This window comes from Myxocyprinus asiaticus, chromosome 11, assembly GCF_019703515.2.
Source record: "Myxocyprinus asiaticus isolate MX2 ecotype Aquarium Trade chromosome 11, UBuf_Myxa_2, whole genome shotgun sequence".
Taxonomy (NCBI): domain Eukaryota; kingdom Metazoa; phylum Chordata; class Actinopteri; order Cypriniformes; family Catostomidae; genus Myxocyprinus; species Myxocyprinus asiaticus.
In genome coordinates, this window is record NC_059354.1 from 12,863,114 (window position 1) to 12,881,801 (window position 18,688).

The following is an 18,688-nucleotide window of genomic DNA, read 5'->3' on the forward strand; positions in this document are numbered from 1 at the left end:
TGGAATCAGATACAGCAAAAAGGGTTCTTGATATGAAGAGGGCTGAAAAGTGTATGGAAAACAAATGTCTTTGATAGCATCTGTGCATTTATGATTATTCATTTATTATTATTATTATTATTATTATTATTATTTAGAAAACACTAACACAATCAGTCAGGGCTTTTTTATTGACTGGTTTAATACTTCTTGCTGTTCCAGATAGTTAATGTAGTCTTTGAAGATTATTGAGCTCAAATGATTCATGTTTGGTGTCTGGCAGTTATAGTTTGCTAGGCACAGGAAGTTGAGCATTTCCTTAAAGACCACATGGTAGATAAAAATAATACTCTCTCTCTCTCTCTCTCTCTCTCTCTCTCTCTCTCTCTCTCTCACTCTCTCTCTCTCTCACTCTCTCTCTCTCTCTCTCACACACACACCATGAACTGCTTTGCTTTATTGACAGGAAGTCTATAGTTTTACAGTATTTGAAAATGTAATTGTTGATCTAATTTTGTAATCTGTCCATGAGTTATACACTAATCTTGTAGCAAAAATATTACTTATTTGCCATTTGACCCCATGAGTAACTTTGGTTGGGGAAATTTTGTTCAGAGTAATTAATTTTCTGCAGTGCCATCATCAGTTCTATAGGGGGCAATATGACAACATCTATTGTAAGAAAACACCTACAGATACTTAATTATGAAAAAAGCATTTGAGAGCCAGCATATACATTAAAACCTAATCAGCTGTGCACTTCACACTTCGCATCTCTCTTTCTGCCAGAAAAATATGACACAAACGTTTGTGTTAAAAGAAATATGAAAAATACTCTCCCTGTCTGGGAGAGAAAGTATTGGAAAAGCAGCCTTGATGACTAACAGTATTTTTATTTATTAATTTTTTAAGGTGGATTTTAGCTGGGATGAGAAATTATCAGTGCATCATCTTTTTTACTCTTTTGCAGCTGACATCAGGTGAGACTTGTGATCTTATGTATATTATTTTTCAGTTGTGTTACTTTAACCCTAGAAAACAAATGTGGGATAAAAATTGCACGGCCATCTATTTTTTGACTATAATGTTTTACATGAAGTGGTCTTTTGATCTGCCACTCATTGTATTTCTCAGTTAAGGTGTCTTTGACCATGTGAACTGACCTTTTTAAAGTTTAATTTAATATTCTTTAAAATATAAAAGAATTTGCATCACTACCCCTACAATTCATATGTGGGTCCTCTATGATCCATATGTGTTTACTCGGGTGTTCAATGCATTTTACACTGGCATTACTCTTGTAATACATTGACTGTTTTCAGTTTCCATTTGTTATGTAATTAAATATATGTTAAATACCATGTTCACATTCATATTTATGTGTAGTATGCAAGTATAGAAAGTTGTCATTCAGCCAATGGTTTTAAACAAAGTGCTTGACATTACACCCATTAGAGGGACGGTCCTCATGGACCTGAGGTCAGATGCCTTAGTCACAGACAGGGCACAATGGTTATAGCTCCTGGAACACTTCTTAGTGTGTTTGAACCTGCAACTATTCTTTTTCAGTATGCCTCGCCACTTCAAACATCAATATAGCTTACATAGAGAAATATATAGTGTAATTTGGCAATAAAGAGTACATAAGGTTGTCCTTTTACAATTTTATAACTAATCCTATTTTAGTTTTTTTGTTTTTTTGTTTTGTTACATTGTACATTGTATATGTATATGTATGTGTTTGTGTGGGTAGAGTTTTGAGACATTTAATATTTTACCACCAAACATATAAATTGCCCATATTTCTGTTATACTGCCTTTTTTACACTCTCACCCAAGAGTCTTAATTAATTTTTATGTGTGTGAAACTCTTCAGAATGTAATAATATATACTGTATATATGATGATATAATAAATTATCATTACAGTTAATTTTTATTTACTGCCATTCACTAGCCATTTACTGTCCAGTGACACACAACACCTTTTAATTAATTAAAAAACCTTATTGTCTCTCTTGTAAAAGGTGTGCACATATCCATATCGAAGGGAAAGACTATATTGTTTCCTCTACCTGAACTTCTGGCGGGCACTTCTATTAATGAGGTTGAATGGAAATATCATACGAGCAAAAAAAACATTCTGCTGGCCAAGATTGTTCTAAATAAAAATCAATATCATGATTCAAGGATTTTCAGTAAGAGGACTAGGATGCAAATAACAAAGAACGGTACACTTTACATTAAAGATGTTAAAGATGAAGACTCTGGGAACTACTCATGCACCATCGTTTTCCAGGATCAAAGAATGCAAACACAGCAGATCTATTTTCAAGTACTTAATGGTACCTCTCACTAATGTCTTACAATTATTTTTAGGCTGTTTATCTCATGATTGTTTTACAATAATAATTTAATAGGATTTGATAAGAATGGTGTTATTGATATAATTAACAAAGAATTATTAATTATTTTAGGGGTGTGTATATTTGTTGATACTAATACATGGTTTTCCTAGCTCGAGACTTGGAACAACACAACAACACTGTGTACAACTCAACATTTAAACCATCAGGTACCTTTCCAATCACTGCACATGCAACTCTTTATTCTTATAACAATGTTAGATTACATCGTTCCTTTCTAATAGAAATTGTTGATTCAACACTTTGTGCTAGCTACACATACACAGTGACAATGACTTTGTCATGTAGAACATGTTCCTGTATCAACATCCTTGTTGGTCTGGAACAACATTCGGATCAACCATCAGATTGCCACTGAAAGTGATGAAAATGCCCCAGATATTTAAATTGTGGGAGTTAAAAAATTGCCAATAGTGAATTCCTCTTTTTTTCTTCTGTGCAATCTACTGTAACATTTGAAATCGATTCTTGGCCTAACTTTGGGTTTAGTACATCTGCAGACACTTTAGTGACCTGTAGCTGTCAAATATCTGTATTCACTGTCTAAGTGGCAAGTGCTGTTGAATGTGTAGCTAATATTGTTTTTGATGATAAATAAAATCTGCCCCAAAAACGTCATGGTTACTTGTGTAACCTCCGTTCCCTGATGGAGGGAATGAGATGTTGTGTCGATGTAGTGACACTAGGGGTCACTCTTGGGAGCCCGAGACACCTCTGGTCTTTGATAAAAGGCCAATGAATGGCCAATATAAGGTCCGGCCATTTCAGCGGGTAGTTCAGCATTGTGGCAGGAGGGACACAACGTCTCGTTCCCTCCATCAGGGAACAGAGGTTGCACAAGTAACCATGATTTTCCCTATCTGTCACTCACTCAACGTTGTGTCGATGTAGTGACACTAGGGGTCCCTATACGAAACGCCACAATTGGCTGAACTGTGTTACGTGTACTGGCGGTGTGTGGTGGCAGACTACTGTGTGCCTCATAGCCAGCACACCAGGTCGACACATAACCTCCCCCAACATAGTGATGAGTGTCGAACAGCCCTTTTTGGGGACAAGTCTTCTACCCAAGAGATAGAGACAGGCTTAACCCAGCCGTGGCCTCTTTTCCCCCTCTCTTTTTTCCACTCCCTAAAAAAGAAGGGGGATTATCTGACTGGGCCACCAGGTCTAGTCGGGGGGTGTCCCTCCCAAGGGGAAGACACAGCGGAGACCACACCTCGCCCAAAGAGAGGGGATGATATTTAAGTGGAAGGATACATCACATGGTCTTTCCAACCATGTGGAGAGTCTTCAAGGTAGATCCTGCCGAATGGGGGAGGAGTTACTACAAACATGGAAACATTGAGCTCTGCCCAAGGAAGACGCAGTTTGCCAACAGGGAAACGAATAAGCAGAAGATATATATCGCATGGGGTTAGCCTTACAGGGAACTGCCACATGCGGAGCACCTACCCCAGAACAGGACTCTTAGTTAGCACGTGTACTGGGCCGGCAGCGAACCTCTCCGAAAACTCGACTGCCACAGGGCTCGGTGGAAGTCAACCAGGGAACAAACTTGTGAACACTACTGGGAATTAATGGCGCACATCTTCAGCTCAAAAGGAGGTGGAAGGCGCTATGTGCAAGCGATGCACCCGGCTGGCTATCCCGGGCTTATCCGCTTGTGTTGCGTGCCACTACCTGGGACGAAACCGGTTCCACCCGGAGGTTGTAGAACCTTGCAAAGGTGTTGGGTGTTGCCCAGCCCGCTGCTCTGCAAATGTCTGTTAGAGAGGCACCTCTGGCCAGGGCCCAGGAAGCCACTACACCCCTGGTAGAATGAGCTCGTAGCCCTACCGGGGGCAGAATGTCCTGGGCAAGATAGTTATGGCGTCAATGACCCAGTGGGTGATCCTCTGCTTGGAGACAGTGCTTCCTTTCCGCTGTGCACCAAAGCAGACAAAGAGCTGCTCAGAGATTCTAAAGCTCTGCGTGAGATCCAAATAGATGCATAAAGTGCGCACCGGACACAGCAATGACAGGGCTGGGTCTGCCTCCTCCTGGGGCAGCGCTTGCAGGTTCACCACCTGGTCCCTAAAAGGGGTGGTGGGAACCTTGGGCACATAGCCCGGTCGGGGTCTCAGGATCACGTGAGAGTAACCAAGACCAAACTCCAGGCACGTTTCACTGACAGAGACCGCTTGCAGGTCTCCTACCCTCTTGATGGAAGAGAGTGCAGTCAGGAGGGCAGTCTTCAAGGAGAGCGCCTTAAGCTCGGCTGACTGCAAAGGCTCAATGGGGGCTCTCTGTAGACCCTGAAGAACTACAGAGAGGTCCGATGAGGGAACAAGGCGCAGTCTGGGGGGATTCAGCCTCCTGGTGCCTCTTAGGAACCTGATGATCAGGTCGTGCTTCCCTAAGGACTTACCGTCACCTGCGTCATGGTGTGCTGCTATGGTGGCAACGTACACCTTCAAGGTGGAAAGGGACAGCCTCCCTTCCAACCTCTCCTGCAGGAAGGATGCACTGATCCGGCTGCACATCTCTGGGGGTCTTCCCATTGGGAAAAACACCACTTAGCGAACAGACGCCACTTACAGGCATACAGGCGCCTCGTAGAGGGGGCCCTAGCCTGAGTGATCGTGTCTACCACCACTTAGATCTTCCGCGTCCTGTCCAGGGGCCAGACATGGAGATTCCAGAGGTCTGGTCACGGGTACCAGATGGTGCCCTGTCCCTCAGAAAGAAGGTCCTTCCTCAGGGGAATTCGCCAGGGGGGGCTGTCGCGAGGAGCGTGAGGTCCAAGAACCATGTCTGGGTGGGCCAGTAGGGTGCTACCAGTATGACCTGCTCCTCGTCCTCCCTGACCTTGCTCAGGGTCTGTGCAAGTAGGCTCACTGGGGGAAACAGGCGGGGCACGGGGGCGGGCAGTGGGGAGGATTCTTGGGAGGCGAACAGGTGCACCTGTGCCTGTCCGAATCGACTCCAAATCAGCTGGACCACCTGAGGGTGGAGTCTCCACTCTCCCCTGAGGGTAACCTGTCATGACAGCGCATCCGCTGTAGTGTCAAGGTTGCCCGGGATGTGAGTGGCACACAGTGACTTCTGAAGTGCTGCTGATTCCAGAGGAGGAGACGGCGGGCGAGTTGTGCCATACAACGAAAGCGCAGACCGCCTTGGTTGTTGACATGTGCTACCGTTGCCATGTTATCTGTCTGAACAAACATGTGCTTGCCCTGGATCAACGGCTGAAACCTCCGCAGGGCAAGCAGAATTGCCAACAACTCGAGGCAGTTGATGTGCCAATGCAGTCGCGGGCCCGTCCACAAGCCAGCGGCTGCGTGCCCATTGCAAACAGCGCCCCAGCCCGTTTTGGAGGCGTCCATTGTGACCACGACGTGCATGGAGACCAGTTCTAGGGGAAAACCTGCCCGTAGAAACGAGAGGTCGGTTCAAGGGCTGAAAAGACAGTAACAGACCGGCGTGATGACCATGCGATGTGTCCCGCAGCACCATGCCCATCTCGGGAGTCGAGTCTGAAGCCAGTGCTGAAGTGGTCTCATATGCATCAACCCGAGCGGGGTGGCCACTGCTGAGGATGCCATATGCCCCAGGAGCCTCTGAAAAAGTTTCAGTGGAACTGCTGTTTTCTGTTTGAACACCTTCAAACAGACCAACACCGACTGGGCTCACTCGTTCGTGAGGCACGCTGTCAAAGAGACTGAGTCCAACTCCAAACTGAGAAAAGAGATGCTCTGAACCGGGAGGAGCTTGCTCTTTTCCCAGTTGACCCGAAGCCCTAGTCGGCTGAGGTGTGAGAGCACCAAGTCCCTGTGTGCACACAACATGTCCTGAGAGTGAGCTAAGATTAGCCAGTCGTCGAGATAATTGAAAATGCGAATGCCCACCTCCCTTAGCTGGGCAAGGGCTGCCTCTGCGACCTTCGTGAAGATGCGAGGGGACAGGGACAGGCCGTATGGGAGGACCTTGTACTGATATGCCTGACCCTCGATTGCAAACTGCAGGAAGGGTCTGTGTCAAGGAAGGATCAAGATGTGGAAGTACGCGTCCTTCAGGTCTACTGCTGCGAACCAATCTTGATGCCGGACGCTCACCGGAATGCGTTTTTGCATCCGCGTCTTGAACAGGAGTCTGTGTAAAGCCCGGTTCAGTACTCGCAGGTCCAAGATTGGATGCAACCCACCGCCTTTTTTTGGTACGATGAAGTAGGGGCTGTAAAACTCCTTCTTCATCTCGGCCGGAGGGACAGGTTCTATCGTGCCCTTCCGTAGGAGGGTAGAGATCTCCGCGCACGGTAGCAGAGTTTTCGTCCTTCACCAAGGTGAAGTGAACACCGCTGAACCTGGGTGGACACCTGGCGAACTGAATCGCATAGCCGAGTCGGACGGTCCAGACCAAGTTCCGCACAAGGGGGACCAAAAGTACAACGTCGTCAGACGTACCGGCAGGTGGGGCCTCGCGGCGGGGCGGAGCTCGAGGTGCCACACCATGTCATGGCCGTGCTGAGTCTAGGGACATCGAAGCACTTACCTGGCTCCTTGTGACCACCCCCAGAACAGCCTGGGATGGGGGAGGAAGAGGCCTGTCCTCATGACCCGTGGAGACTGTCACATCGGGGGCAGATTTGTGCCACAGCTGGGTGCTCAGGGGTGGGAGACTGCTGCTGCAGCGCCAAACCTGCCAAATAGAGAGGTGGACGGTGGTCGTGATGATGGCCGTGCACACTGGATACATGACCCAGGGAACAAGGAAACTGCTCTTGCTGAACTCTTGAGTACTGCAGCCACTTGGGCATGCAGCGCAATTAAATGCAAAAGTAACAAAACGATGGAGAGATCTGCTTACCAGCTCCAGAGCAGCGGGTTTCGTCATCCCTGGGTCGCCTGTCTCAAGGGTGCTTTGAAGCCTTTCACGGATTCTGGGTGGCTGCAAGATGGGTGGCGTCTGCTTCCTGTGGTGGGCTCCATGCCGGGGCCGGGCCGAAGGGGCGGGCTGCAGCGGAGCCGGAGCAGTCACCGCAGGGGGACGCCCTTGGTGGCGAGCAGACGGGGTGCAGGATCTTGAGCCGTGCTGGGGCAGGATATGCTGGATAGCCTCTGTCTACTGCTCCACCGTCGAGAACTGCTGGGCAAAGTCCTTGACGATGTCGCCGAATAGGCCAGCCTGGGAGATGGGGGCAGCAAAGAATCGTGTCTTGTCGGCCTCACCCATCTCGACTAGGTTGATCCAAAGGTGGAGCTCCTGGACCACTAATGTGGACATTGTCCGCCCGAGAGACCGCGCCGTGACCTCCGTCGCTCGGTTAGCGAGGTTGGTCACCGAGCACAGTTCCTGCATCAATCCCGGGGTGGAACTACCCTCGTGCAATTCCTTTAGCACCTTGGCGGACTTGCAGGAGAGCCATGGCGTGCAGGGCGGAGGCGGCTTGTCCAGCTGCACCGTAGGCCTTGGCCGTCAGAGACGACGTAAACCTACAGGCCTTGGACGGGGGCTTTGGGCACCCACGCCAGGTGACGGCGCTCTGCGGGCATAGGTGCACCGCGAGCGCCTTTATCCACCAGGGGATTGCCGAATAGCCCTAGGCCACCACACCATCGAGGGTAGTGAGGGCAGGGAAGCTGAAAAGATCGGGACCAGGCAGTAAAAAAGTGCCTCCCATGACCTTGTCAGCTCTCCATGCACTTGAACGGGGCGGGGTGTGGCTTTGAGAGGCGCCGCGAGCCCAGGAACCAATCATCGAGCCGCGAGGGTTCGGGGAAGAGCGGAGGGTTCCACTCTAGCCGACGCTCGCGGCTGCCCGGGAAAGCATGTCGTCATCTCCGCGTCAGCCTGTGACTAGGCAATCGTCCCTGAAGGGAGGAGCCCAGCTGAGGCTTCCGCGTCCGACTGGACGAGCCCGCTCTCCGATGCTGCGCTTGAGAGCTTATCACTTTCGCGGGCTCCGAATAAGAGGTCGAACTTGCCATGAGACGAGCCGGCGGACTCATCCGGAAGCCCGATCGGGGCAGACAAGCGTGCTGGGGAATGGGAGGTCCGCGGGGGGATACCTGGCAAAGGCGGTCCCATTGGGGTCCCCAAATCGCCCCCAGTGCTAGCCACGCTGGCCTCATACCAGTGGGTAAAAGGACCGAGGCGGGGAGCCTCTAGGGTGGCTTGCTTTCTTACGAAGGTGAGCTGCGACCACATCGTTGCCATGGACATGTCCTCGCAATGAGTACATGACCATCCACGAATGCTGTCTCCGCGTAAGCAGTGCCCAGACATGAAAGACAGTGATTGTGACCATCAGAAGGTGAGAGATAACGAGCACAACCAGGAATAACACACAATCGGAAAGGCATATTTAAAAAGATGCGTCTTTAAAAAGAAATTCCGTGTGTGCCGCTCTTTTAGAGAAATATACACTTTTATTTCTGCCGAAGCGCCCAGGTGCATTCTCTGCAGTGCACCACTGCAGAGGAGGGAGAAGCCGCTGAAATGCGCCATCAGATCCAGCAGAGGTGAATGAACAGTCGTGGGAATTCAGCTCAGTGAGCGTGACTGTTCGGCTCCGAAGAGAAAATCTGAATGAGTGGTTGCATACCAGCTCCTTTTATACCCGTATGTCCAGGGGAGTGGCATGCAAATACCACTCGCCAATTTTCATTGGCCTTTTATAAAAGACCAGAGGTGTCTCGGGCTTCCAAGAGTGACCCCTAATGTCACTACATCGACACAACGTCGAGTGTGTGACAGATAGGGAACACTAAATCTAAAGAAAATTATCCTAACAACTCAAAAACAGTGATGACATCAAAATCCATTGGAATGGTAGACAATGGAGAACTGTATAATCTAGGGGCTGTCCATTTGTGTGTTTCTAGTGTTATGATATACTGATCATTATTTACAGCTACTTATGTATTTTAATTTTGCTGTCTTTCTTTCTTCATAGAATCCCATGATCCTAACACAGCACTGATTGAAATACCTGTGTGCTCAGCACTCTCAGTTGTCCTTATTGTAGCCACCATTTTCATCTTCAAATGTAGAAAAAAGTGTTGTTGCACTTCAAGTAAGTGTGATTTTCATTTATAATTTTCCTCTTTTATTATTATATCTATTACGAATAACTATGTTCACACAGAGCTGCTCAATATACAGTAGCTGTTTGAATTTAGAAATGCATTTGAAATATATAACTGAAAATCATTGAATTGCTGCCACACCAAATGGCCAAAAGTTTGTAGATACCTTAAACACCAACACTCATACAGTATCTATTTTTAATATCAGACTTTCCATTTGTTCTGTTTTACAGAAGAGCCCATTTATGTCAATAAAACGGATGTACAAAAAGCAAGGAAACCAAAGGTTACAAGTGGGAAGAGGGACATCAGATAAGCGATACAATCTATAGTCTGAGAACATTATAACTTTGTTGTTTTGGACCCCATGCTTGATTCTTCCCAATGATAAGGCAAAGAGGTAAAATCCCAGACTGCTGCAGCAACGAGTGGGCTTTCACTTGTTTTTTGCACAGACAAATAGGTTTATGTTGATGTAAAGTTATTGGTTACTGTGGTCAAGTAGGGTGCACTATTTAATCCAAACACATTTTTCTGCTTGATAAACAGTACTGGGAAATGGCTTATGTATGTTTTGTCATCTTTGTTTTCCTTTAAGTTAAGTGTAGATTGTGTTTTTTTTTTTATTTCTTTTAATTAAAAATTTTTTTTGCTTGGGTCTCACTTCAAACCTTTGCTTACCATTGTTGTGATAAACATAATAGGTGTACTGCAATAGGTCATATTTCTTCTTGTACTGTAATATGTTTAAATTATGTAGCTATTTATATTATGTTGAATGCAGTGTTATTACTAAGAAGTCTTCTATGAAAATTGCATATGAGACAAAGCCAGAGACATGTGATAACAGTACACAAATGAGGTTAAGCGTCAAGCCTGATGTTTCCTCTCATTCAAGTTTCTGCACACCGAAACAGTTACTAGAGCAAATTAATACAAGGCCTCTGACCTCTTTATGTGGTAAAAATGTTGTAAAGTGTAGTTTATTAAATGCATGCAGATGGTGCACTAATTGTAAACAAACAAAAGAATGAATTCAACAAACAGTCAAGTGCAGTCAAGTCTGTCACTTTTCTAATTTTGAACATCTTTGTATATAGTTGTCACCTCACTCAAAGCTAAATTTCAAAAATTAAATTTCTTTCATTTTTAAAATAATTTTAAGCTTAATTTGCAGAAGCCTTGTGTTTAATCACTCTGACCATAATGACAACACTTATTGGCTGATGGAACAACAAGATTTCTGATGGCCTTATTTTAAAAAAAATGTTATGTATATTTTTATTACCTTTTCTCCCCAATTTGGCATGCCCACTTCCCAGTGCACTCTAATTCCTCGTGGTGGTGATGTCTGAAGCCCTTCACTAACAACTATTCTGTGCAATGACCTCAATGACAGCAGACAGAACAATTGAAGTCCATTTCACACTTCTAAGAGTTCTCTAAAACAGAATCAGGCACTGGTAAAACATCTACTCTAATGTTGCTTGTAAAAAAAAAATCTTATTTGATCAGAATGCATAGCAAATTTTAAACAGGGACTTTTTAGCCCAAAATAGACCACCATATTAAAATGAATGAGAGAAACTGGAGCACCCAGTATGTCAGGTGTAAAAATGTCTTATCTTCTAAAAATGATATAAACATACTGTATGCTTTTGAACTAATATTATATGCACTCTTTCTTTGGATTTTAGACATTGTTTAGATTCAGCACCTTACAAACATTCTGGTGTGCTATTGTGCATGTGTTTTTGATATTCTCTGCTCCTGATATGCATGTGAGATACACTGGCAGCCAAAAGTTTGGAATAATGTACAGATTTTGCTCTTATGGAAAGAAATTAGACTTTTATGCACCAAAGTGGCATTCAACTAATCACAAAGTATAGTCAGGACATTAATAACATGAAAAATTACTATTACAATTTGAAAAAAAAATTCTTAAACTACTTCAAAGAGTTCTCATAAAAAAATCCTCCACGTGCAGTAATGACAGCTTTGCAGATCCTTGGCATTCTAGCTGTCCGTTTGTCCAGATACTCGGGTGACATTTCACCCCACGCTTCCTGTAGCACTTGTCATAGATGTGGCTGTCTTATCGGGCACTTCTCTCGCACCTTACAGTCTAGCTGATCCCTCAATGGGGTTAAGATCCATAACACTCTTTTCAAATTATCTGTTGTCCAATGTCTGTGTTTCTTTGCCCACTCTAACCTTTTCTTTTTGTTTTTCTGTTTAAAAAGTGGCTTTTTCTTTACAATTCTTCCCATAAGGCCTGCACCCCTGAGTCTTCTCTTTACTGTTGTACATGAAACTGGTGTTGAGTGGGTAGAATTCAATGAAGCTGTCAGCTGAGGATATGTGAGTCATCTATTTCTCAAACTAGAGTCTCTGATGTACTTATCCTCTTGTTTAGTTGTACATCTTGCCTTCCACATCTCTTTCTATTCTTGTTAGAGCCAGTTGCCCTTTGTCTTTGAAGACTGTAGTGTACACCTTTGTATGAAATCTTCAGTTTTTTGGCAATTTTAAGCATTCTATAGCCTTCATTTCTCAAAATAATGATTTACTGATGAATTTCTAGAGAAAGCTGTTTCTTTTTTGCCATTTGTGACCTAATATTGACCTTAAGACATGCCAGTCTATTGCATACTGTGGCAACTCAAAAACAAACACAAAGACAATGTTAAGCTTCATTTAACGAACCAAATAGCTTTCAGCAGTGTTTGATATAATGGCAAGTGATTTTCTAGTACCAAATTAGCAATTTTGCATGATTACTCAAGGATAAGATGTTGGAGTGATGGCTACTGGAAATGAGGCCTGTCTAGATTTGATCAAAAATGCAGTTTTTTACATCAGTAATGTCCTGACTATACTTTGTGATCAGTTGAATACCAATTTCCTTCCGAAACAGCAAAATCTGTACATTCTTCCAAACTTTTGGCCACCAGTGTGTGTGTGTGTGTGTGTGTGTGTGTGTATGTATAAACTAAATATGAGGGTGTGGAATTATGGATGAAACTAAATAAACACTTATTAATGAGATTATGTTTTTTTATGTTAATATGTTAAGAGTAATATACATTTTTAGCATTGATTATATGGTAAAATCATAAATTTTACACCTAAAAAGCATAATTTTTTACAATATTTTACTGTAAAATTAAATGTATGGTCTTGTTAATATATTATATATTTTTTTTACTGTAAATGTTAAGGCACCTGTTAACCAATTCAAGTTTTTTGTTGTTGTTGTTTTGTTTTACTCTAGCATTTTTACATTATTTTTCCATTAAAATCTAATTTTTTTCTGGACATTCTCTCAAAAAACTTCATGTCACCTGGAATGCTTTTTATACAGTATTGAAGGATTTTCAATGGTTTTCGGCACTAGTTGACTGCTTTTATTCACTATATGCATTTAAAATAATTAAAGAAATAAAAAATAACATTTTGCTTTTGCAGAGAAAATAAAACAGTATGTAGGCACAATTTATATTTGTCTCCAAAACTAATCTGAAGCCTTCAAGTAGAAATCTGTTTTATGTAAGTTCATGAGAAAAATGCATTCAGTGAAGTGCATGTAATCTTTTTACTGGTAGCCTACTGTAAATTCACACACATGTGTGTGTTTATATATATATATATATATATATATATATATATATATATATATATATATATATATATATATATATATACACACACACACACACACACACACACACATTTACATATACACATACATACATAACATAATATTCATTTTTACTTTCAATTATACAGAAAATAATACTTTTTACCTTAAAAAAAAAAGAAAATTACCAAATTTTACCGTAAATCTACATGTATTGTCTTTTTAAATATATATATATTAAAAAAATTACCAGATATTTTAAGGTAACTACCAATAAAAATTTTTAAAAAAAATTACTGTAGCATTTTTACAGTCTTTTACCGTTAAAATTACGAAAATTACTTTTTGTCTGTAATATGTGGACAAAGATGGCATCCCTTCAGTAAGATGTTGGAAAAGACCATTACTGAAGGAAATTATCACCATTACTGTCTCCACGCAAGACTGACAATAAACTTTTTCTGAAGAAAAACTGTGAAAAGTGTAAAAACCGTGACTCTGTGGCACTATCAATGCACTGCTCTGTTTGTTTTGAACACTCCAACCAGCCCAACATTGACTTATCCAGTGGTGTGCGTTTGAGGTGGGACTACCTTTTCTTTTGCCAAAGAATATGGGGGGAGTGTTCGGAAAACCTCTCTGAAAGCAATCATTTTTGCAATTCTGTTTGGTGACGCTTAGTGGTGCAGAAATTATAGCTACACTTCCATTTCAAATTGTAGATAGATATCAAGCTAGAAATTATGATTTTTGAGTTTCTGGAGACTTTGGGCTATATTTCTGTGAGCACGCAACACTATGCGCAATGGCCGTGCGCAATGTCTTATCCAATTTTCGTGAGAGCGCTAATTATAATCGCAATTTTCGTGCTACCATAAGTGGGTGTAGGTGGGAGTGTTTGCGCTATTGTGGGTGTATGTGCACAAACTGTGGATGTATTGCATGTTAATGAAGTGGCGCAAAGCACAATTTGCTATTTTCCTGAGAAATAGGTCATTGTGCTAAGACGTTTGAAAACGTCATGATTACTTTCGTAACCTCCGTCCCCTGATGGAGGGAACGAGACGTTGTGTCGAAGTAGTGACACTAGGGGTCACTCTTGGGAGCCTCAAACACCTCTGATTTTTTGAAAAAAGGCCAATGGGAATTGGCGAGTGGAATTAGCATGCCACTCCCCCAGACATACAGGTATAAAAGGAGCTGGTATGCAACCACTCATTCAGGTTTTGTGCTGAGGAGCCGAGACCAGGTCCCGGCCATTTCAGCGGGCAGTTCAGCATTGTGGCAAGAGGCACACAACGTCTCATTCCCTCCATCAGGGAACAGAGGTTACGAAAGTAACCATGACGTTCCCTATCTGTCACTCACTCGACGTTGTGTCGATGTAGTGACACTAGGGGTCCCTATACAAACTATACGAACTGGCGGTGCGTGATGGACAGACCGTTGTGTGCCTCGTAGCCAGCGCACCAGGCCGTCACGTAACCTCCCCCAACGCTCTTATGAGCATCGAACGGTCCTTCAGGAACAAGTCGACTGCCCAAATATAGGGACAGGCTAGCCCAGCCGAGGCCTCTTTTACTCTTTTGTCTCCCCAAAAAGAGTGGAATTTGTTAACCGACTGGGAGCCATAAGTGTCTACGTCAGGGGGTGTCCCTCCCAAGGGGAAGACACAACAGAGACCACACCCTGCCCAAAAAGAGGGGGGGTATTTTGAGTGGAATACGTCACATGGTCTTACCGAGTCTTGTCAGAAGTATGTCATGTGGAGAGGTCCCATGGTAGGTCCTACCCGAAGGGGGAGGAATTTCTACAAAGCATGGCGACCGGGGGCAGAGGGGCCTCTGCCCAAGGAAGATGCAGTCTACCAACAGGGAAACGATTTTGTGGAAGATATCACATGGTGTCGCCTTCGGGGAACCAGCACATGTGGAGCACCTACCTCAGTACAGGGCCTCATTAGTGCACATACTGGGCCGGCAGAGAGTTTCTCTGCAAACTCAACTGCCAGAGGGCTAAGGAGGAATGTCATCCAGGGATCACAGTCTGTGAACACGACTGGGAGTCAAGAGCACACGTCTTCACCTCAAGGGAGGGGAAAGGCATTATGTGCAAGCGGTACACCCGAACTTACCTGCTCGTGCCTGCCAATACACGGGACGAGACCGGCTCAACCCGGAGATTGTAGAACCTCGCAATGGTGTTGGGTGCTTCCCAGCCCGCTGCTCTGCAGATGTCTGCCAAGGAGGCGCAACTGGCAAGGGCCCAGGAGGCCGCCACACTCCTGGTAGAGTGGGCCCATAACCCCGCAGGGGGTGGCACATCCTGAGCCTGATATGCCATAGCAATGGCGTCAATGACACAGTGGGCGATCCTCTGTTTGGAGACAGTGCTTACTTACCGCTGTCCACCAAAGCAGACAAAGAGCTGCTCAGAGCTTCTAAAGCTCTGTGTGTGATCCAAATAGATGCATAAAGCTCGCACTGGACACAGCAATGCCAAGGCTGGATCTGCCTCCTCCTGGGGCAGCGCTTGCAGGTTCATCACCTGATCCCTAAAAGGGGTCGTGGGAACCTTGGGCACATAGCCCGGTCGGGGTCTCAAGATCATGTGAGAGTAACCCGGACCAAACTCCAGGCACGATTCACTGACAGAGAACGCCTGCAGTTCCCCTACCCTCTTGATGGAAGTGAACGCAGTCAGGAGGACAGTCTTCAAAGAGAGTGCCTTAAGCTCAGCTGACTCCAAGGGCTCAAAGGGAGCTCCCCGTAGACACCCGAAGGACTACAGAGAGGTCCCATGAGGGGACGAGGCGTGGTCTGGAGGGATTCAACCTCCTAGTGCCTCTCGGGAACCTGATGATCAAGTCCTTACCATTTACTGCATCGTGATGAGCCGAAATAGCAGCTACATTCACCTTAATGATGGAGGGGGACAACCGCCCCTCCAGCCTCTCCTGCAGGAAGGAAAGCACCAATCCGACTGTGCATCTCTGGGGGTCTTCGCATCGGGAAGAACACCACTTAGCGAACAGACACCACTTCAAGGCATACAGGCACCTCGCAGAGGGAGCCCTAGCCTGAATGATCGTGTCTACCAACGCAGGTGGTAGGCCACTTAGATCTTCCACGTCCCATCCAAGGGCCAGACATGGAGATTCCAGAGGTCTGGTCGCGGGTGCCAGATGGTGTCAGTCCCTGAGAAAGAAGGTCCTTCCTCAGGGGAATTCGCCTTGGGCTGTCGTGAGGATTGTGAGATCTGAGAACCACGTCTTGGTGGGCCAGTAGGGTGCTACTAGGACGATCTACTCCTCGTCCTCCCTGACCTTGCACAGGGTCTGTGCAAGTAGACTCACTAGGGGAAACGCGTATTTGCATAGTCCAGGGGCCCAGCTGTGTGCCAGCGCATCTATACCGTGGGGTGCCTCGGTCAGGGTGTACCAAAGCGGGCAGTGGGAGGATTCCCGGGAAGCAAACAGGTCTACCTGTGCTCGACAGAATCGACTCCAAATCAGCTGGACCACCTGGGGGTGGAGTCTCCACTCTACCTTGAGTGTAACCTGTTGTGACAGCGTGTCCGCAGCGGTATTGAGGTCGCCCGGGATGTGAGTGGCTCATAGTGACTTGAGGTGGTGGGTGAGTTGTTACATGCAACGGGAGCGTAGACCGCCTTGACGGTTGATGTACGCTACTGTCGCTGTGTTGTCCATCCGGACCAACACGTGCTTGCCCCGGATCAATGGCTAGAACCTCCGCAGGGCGTGCAGTACTGCCAACAACTCTAGGCATTTGATGTGCCAATGCAGCCGCAGGCCAGTCCAGGAGCCGGCGGCTGTGTGCCCGTTGCATATGTTGCCCCAGCCTGTCTTGGAGGCATCTGTTGTAACCACGACACGCCTGGAGACCTGCTCTAGGGGAACCCCTGCCCGTAGAAATGCAAGGTCGGTCCAAGGACTGAAGAGGTGACGATAGATCGGCATGATGGCCACGCGATGTGTCCCGTGGCACCATGCCTATCTCGGGACTCGAGTCTGAAGCCAGTGCTGTAGCAGTCTCATATGCATCAACCCGAGCGGTGTGGCCGATGCTAAGGATGCCATATGCCCCAGAAGCCTCTGAAAAAGTTTCAATGGAACTGCTGTCCTCCATCTGAACACCTTCAGACAGTTTAGCACCAACTGTGTGCTCTCGTTTGTGAGGCGCACCGTCATCGAGACTGAGTGCAACTACAAACCGAGGTAAGAGATGCTCTGAACCGGGGAGAGCGTGCTCTTTTCCCAGTTGACCCGAAGCCCCAGTCGGCTGAGGTGCCAGAGCACAAGGTCCCTGTGTGCGCACAGCAACTCTCGACAGTGAGCTAGGATTAGCCAGTCATCAAGATAGTTGAAGATGCAGACTCCCACTTCATTTAGCGGGGCAAGGGCTGCCTCTGTGACATTCATGAAGACGCGAGGGGACAAGGACAGGCTGATGGGGATGACCTTGTACTGGTACGCCTGGCCTTCGAAGGCAAACCGCAGGAAGGGTCTGTGTCGAGGTAAGACCGAGACGTGGAAATACGTGTCCTTCAGGTCTACCGCCGTGAACCAATCTTGATGCCGGACGCTTGCTAGAATGCGTTTTTATGTCAGCATCTTGAACAGGAGTCTTTGCAAAGCCCGGTTCAGTACTCACATGTCCAGGATTGGTCGTAACCCACTGCCTTTCTTCAGTACGATGAAGTAAGGGTTGTAGAACCCTTTCTTCATCTCAGCTGGAGGGACAGGCTCTATTGCACCCTTGCGCAGAAGGGTCACGATCTCCGCACACAAGGTAGCGCCATTCTCGCCCTTCACCGAGGTGAAGTGGACGCCACTGAACCTGGACGGGTGCCTGGCAAACTGAATCTTGTAGCCGAGTCGGAAGGTCCGGGTCAGCCATTGCGACGGGTTGGAAAGCGCGAGCCACGTGCCCAAACTCCGGGTGAGGGGGACCAAGGGAATGATCACGTCAGACGTACCGATGGGTGGGGCCTCGCATCGGGGCGGAGCTCGAGGTGCCACATCGAGGGGACTCGAGCCCTGTGGCCGTGCTGAGTCCAGGGATATCGAAGCATTTACCTGGCTCCTACCGCCCACTATAAGATTGGCCGAGGAGGGTGTAGGAGGAATCTACATCCCTGTAGTCCACCGGAACCAATCCCGTGCGGGCGTGTTTGTGCCACAGCTCAATTTTTGTGGCATACCTGCAAAAATGGGGTGGTGGACGGTGGTTGTGATGACGGCCGTGCGCACCGGACATGTGATCCAGGACACGAGAAAACCACTCTTTTGTCAAACTTTTGGGTACCGCAGCCTCTTGGGCATGCGGCAAAAAATGAAACAAAAGATTCTCCTCCCAGCCTTCCACCGGGGGATGGAGTGGTCTGTTCACCAGCTCCAGAGAAGCCGGTCTCCTCACCCCTGGGTCGCCTGTCTCAGGGGCACTTTGAAGCTTTCCTTGGGTTCTTGGCGGCCGGCCGTGAGACAGGTGGCATCTGCTTCCTGTGTTGGGCTCACGCCGGGGCCGGGCCACGGGGGCGGGCTGCGGAGGA

At 46.3% G+C, this 18,688-nt stretch overlaps 1 protein-coding gene across 1 annotated transcript; it reads left to right on the plus strand.

Moving 5' to 3' along the window:
* The first annotated feature begins 743 nt into the window (after positions 1–743).
* LOC127448203 (uncharacterized) lies at positions 744–12,747 on the plus strand. Its single transcript, XM_051710561.1, has 5 exons — positions 744–959; positions 2,006–2,323; positions 2,497–2,553; positions 9,342–9,461; positions 9,708–12,747. Exons 1-5 carry the CDS (start codon positions 908–910, stop codon positions 9,788–9,790), a joined length of 630 nt encoding a protein of 209 aa, XP_051566521.1. The 5' UTR covers positions 744–907; the 3' UTR covers positions 9,791–12,747.
* The last annotated feature ends 5,941 nt before the right edge of the window (positions 12,748–18,688 follow it).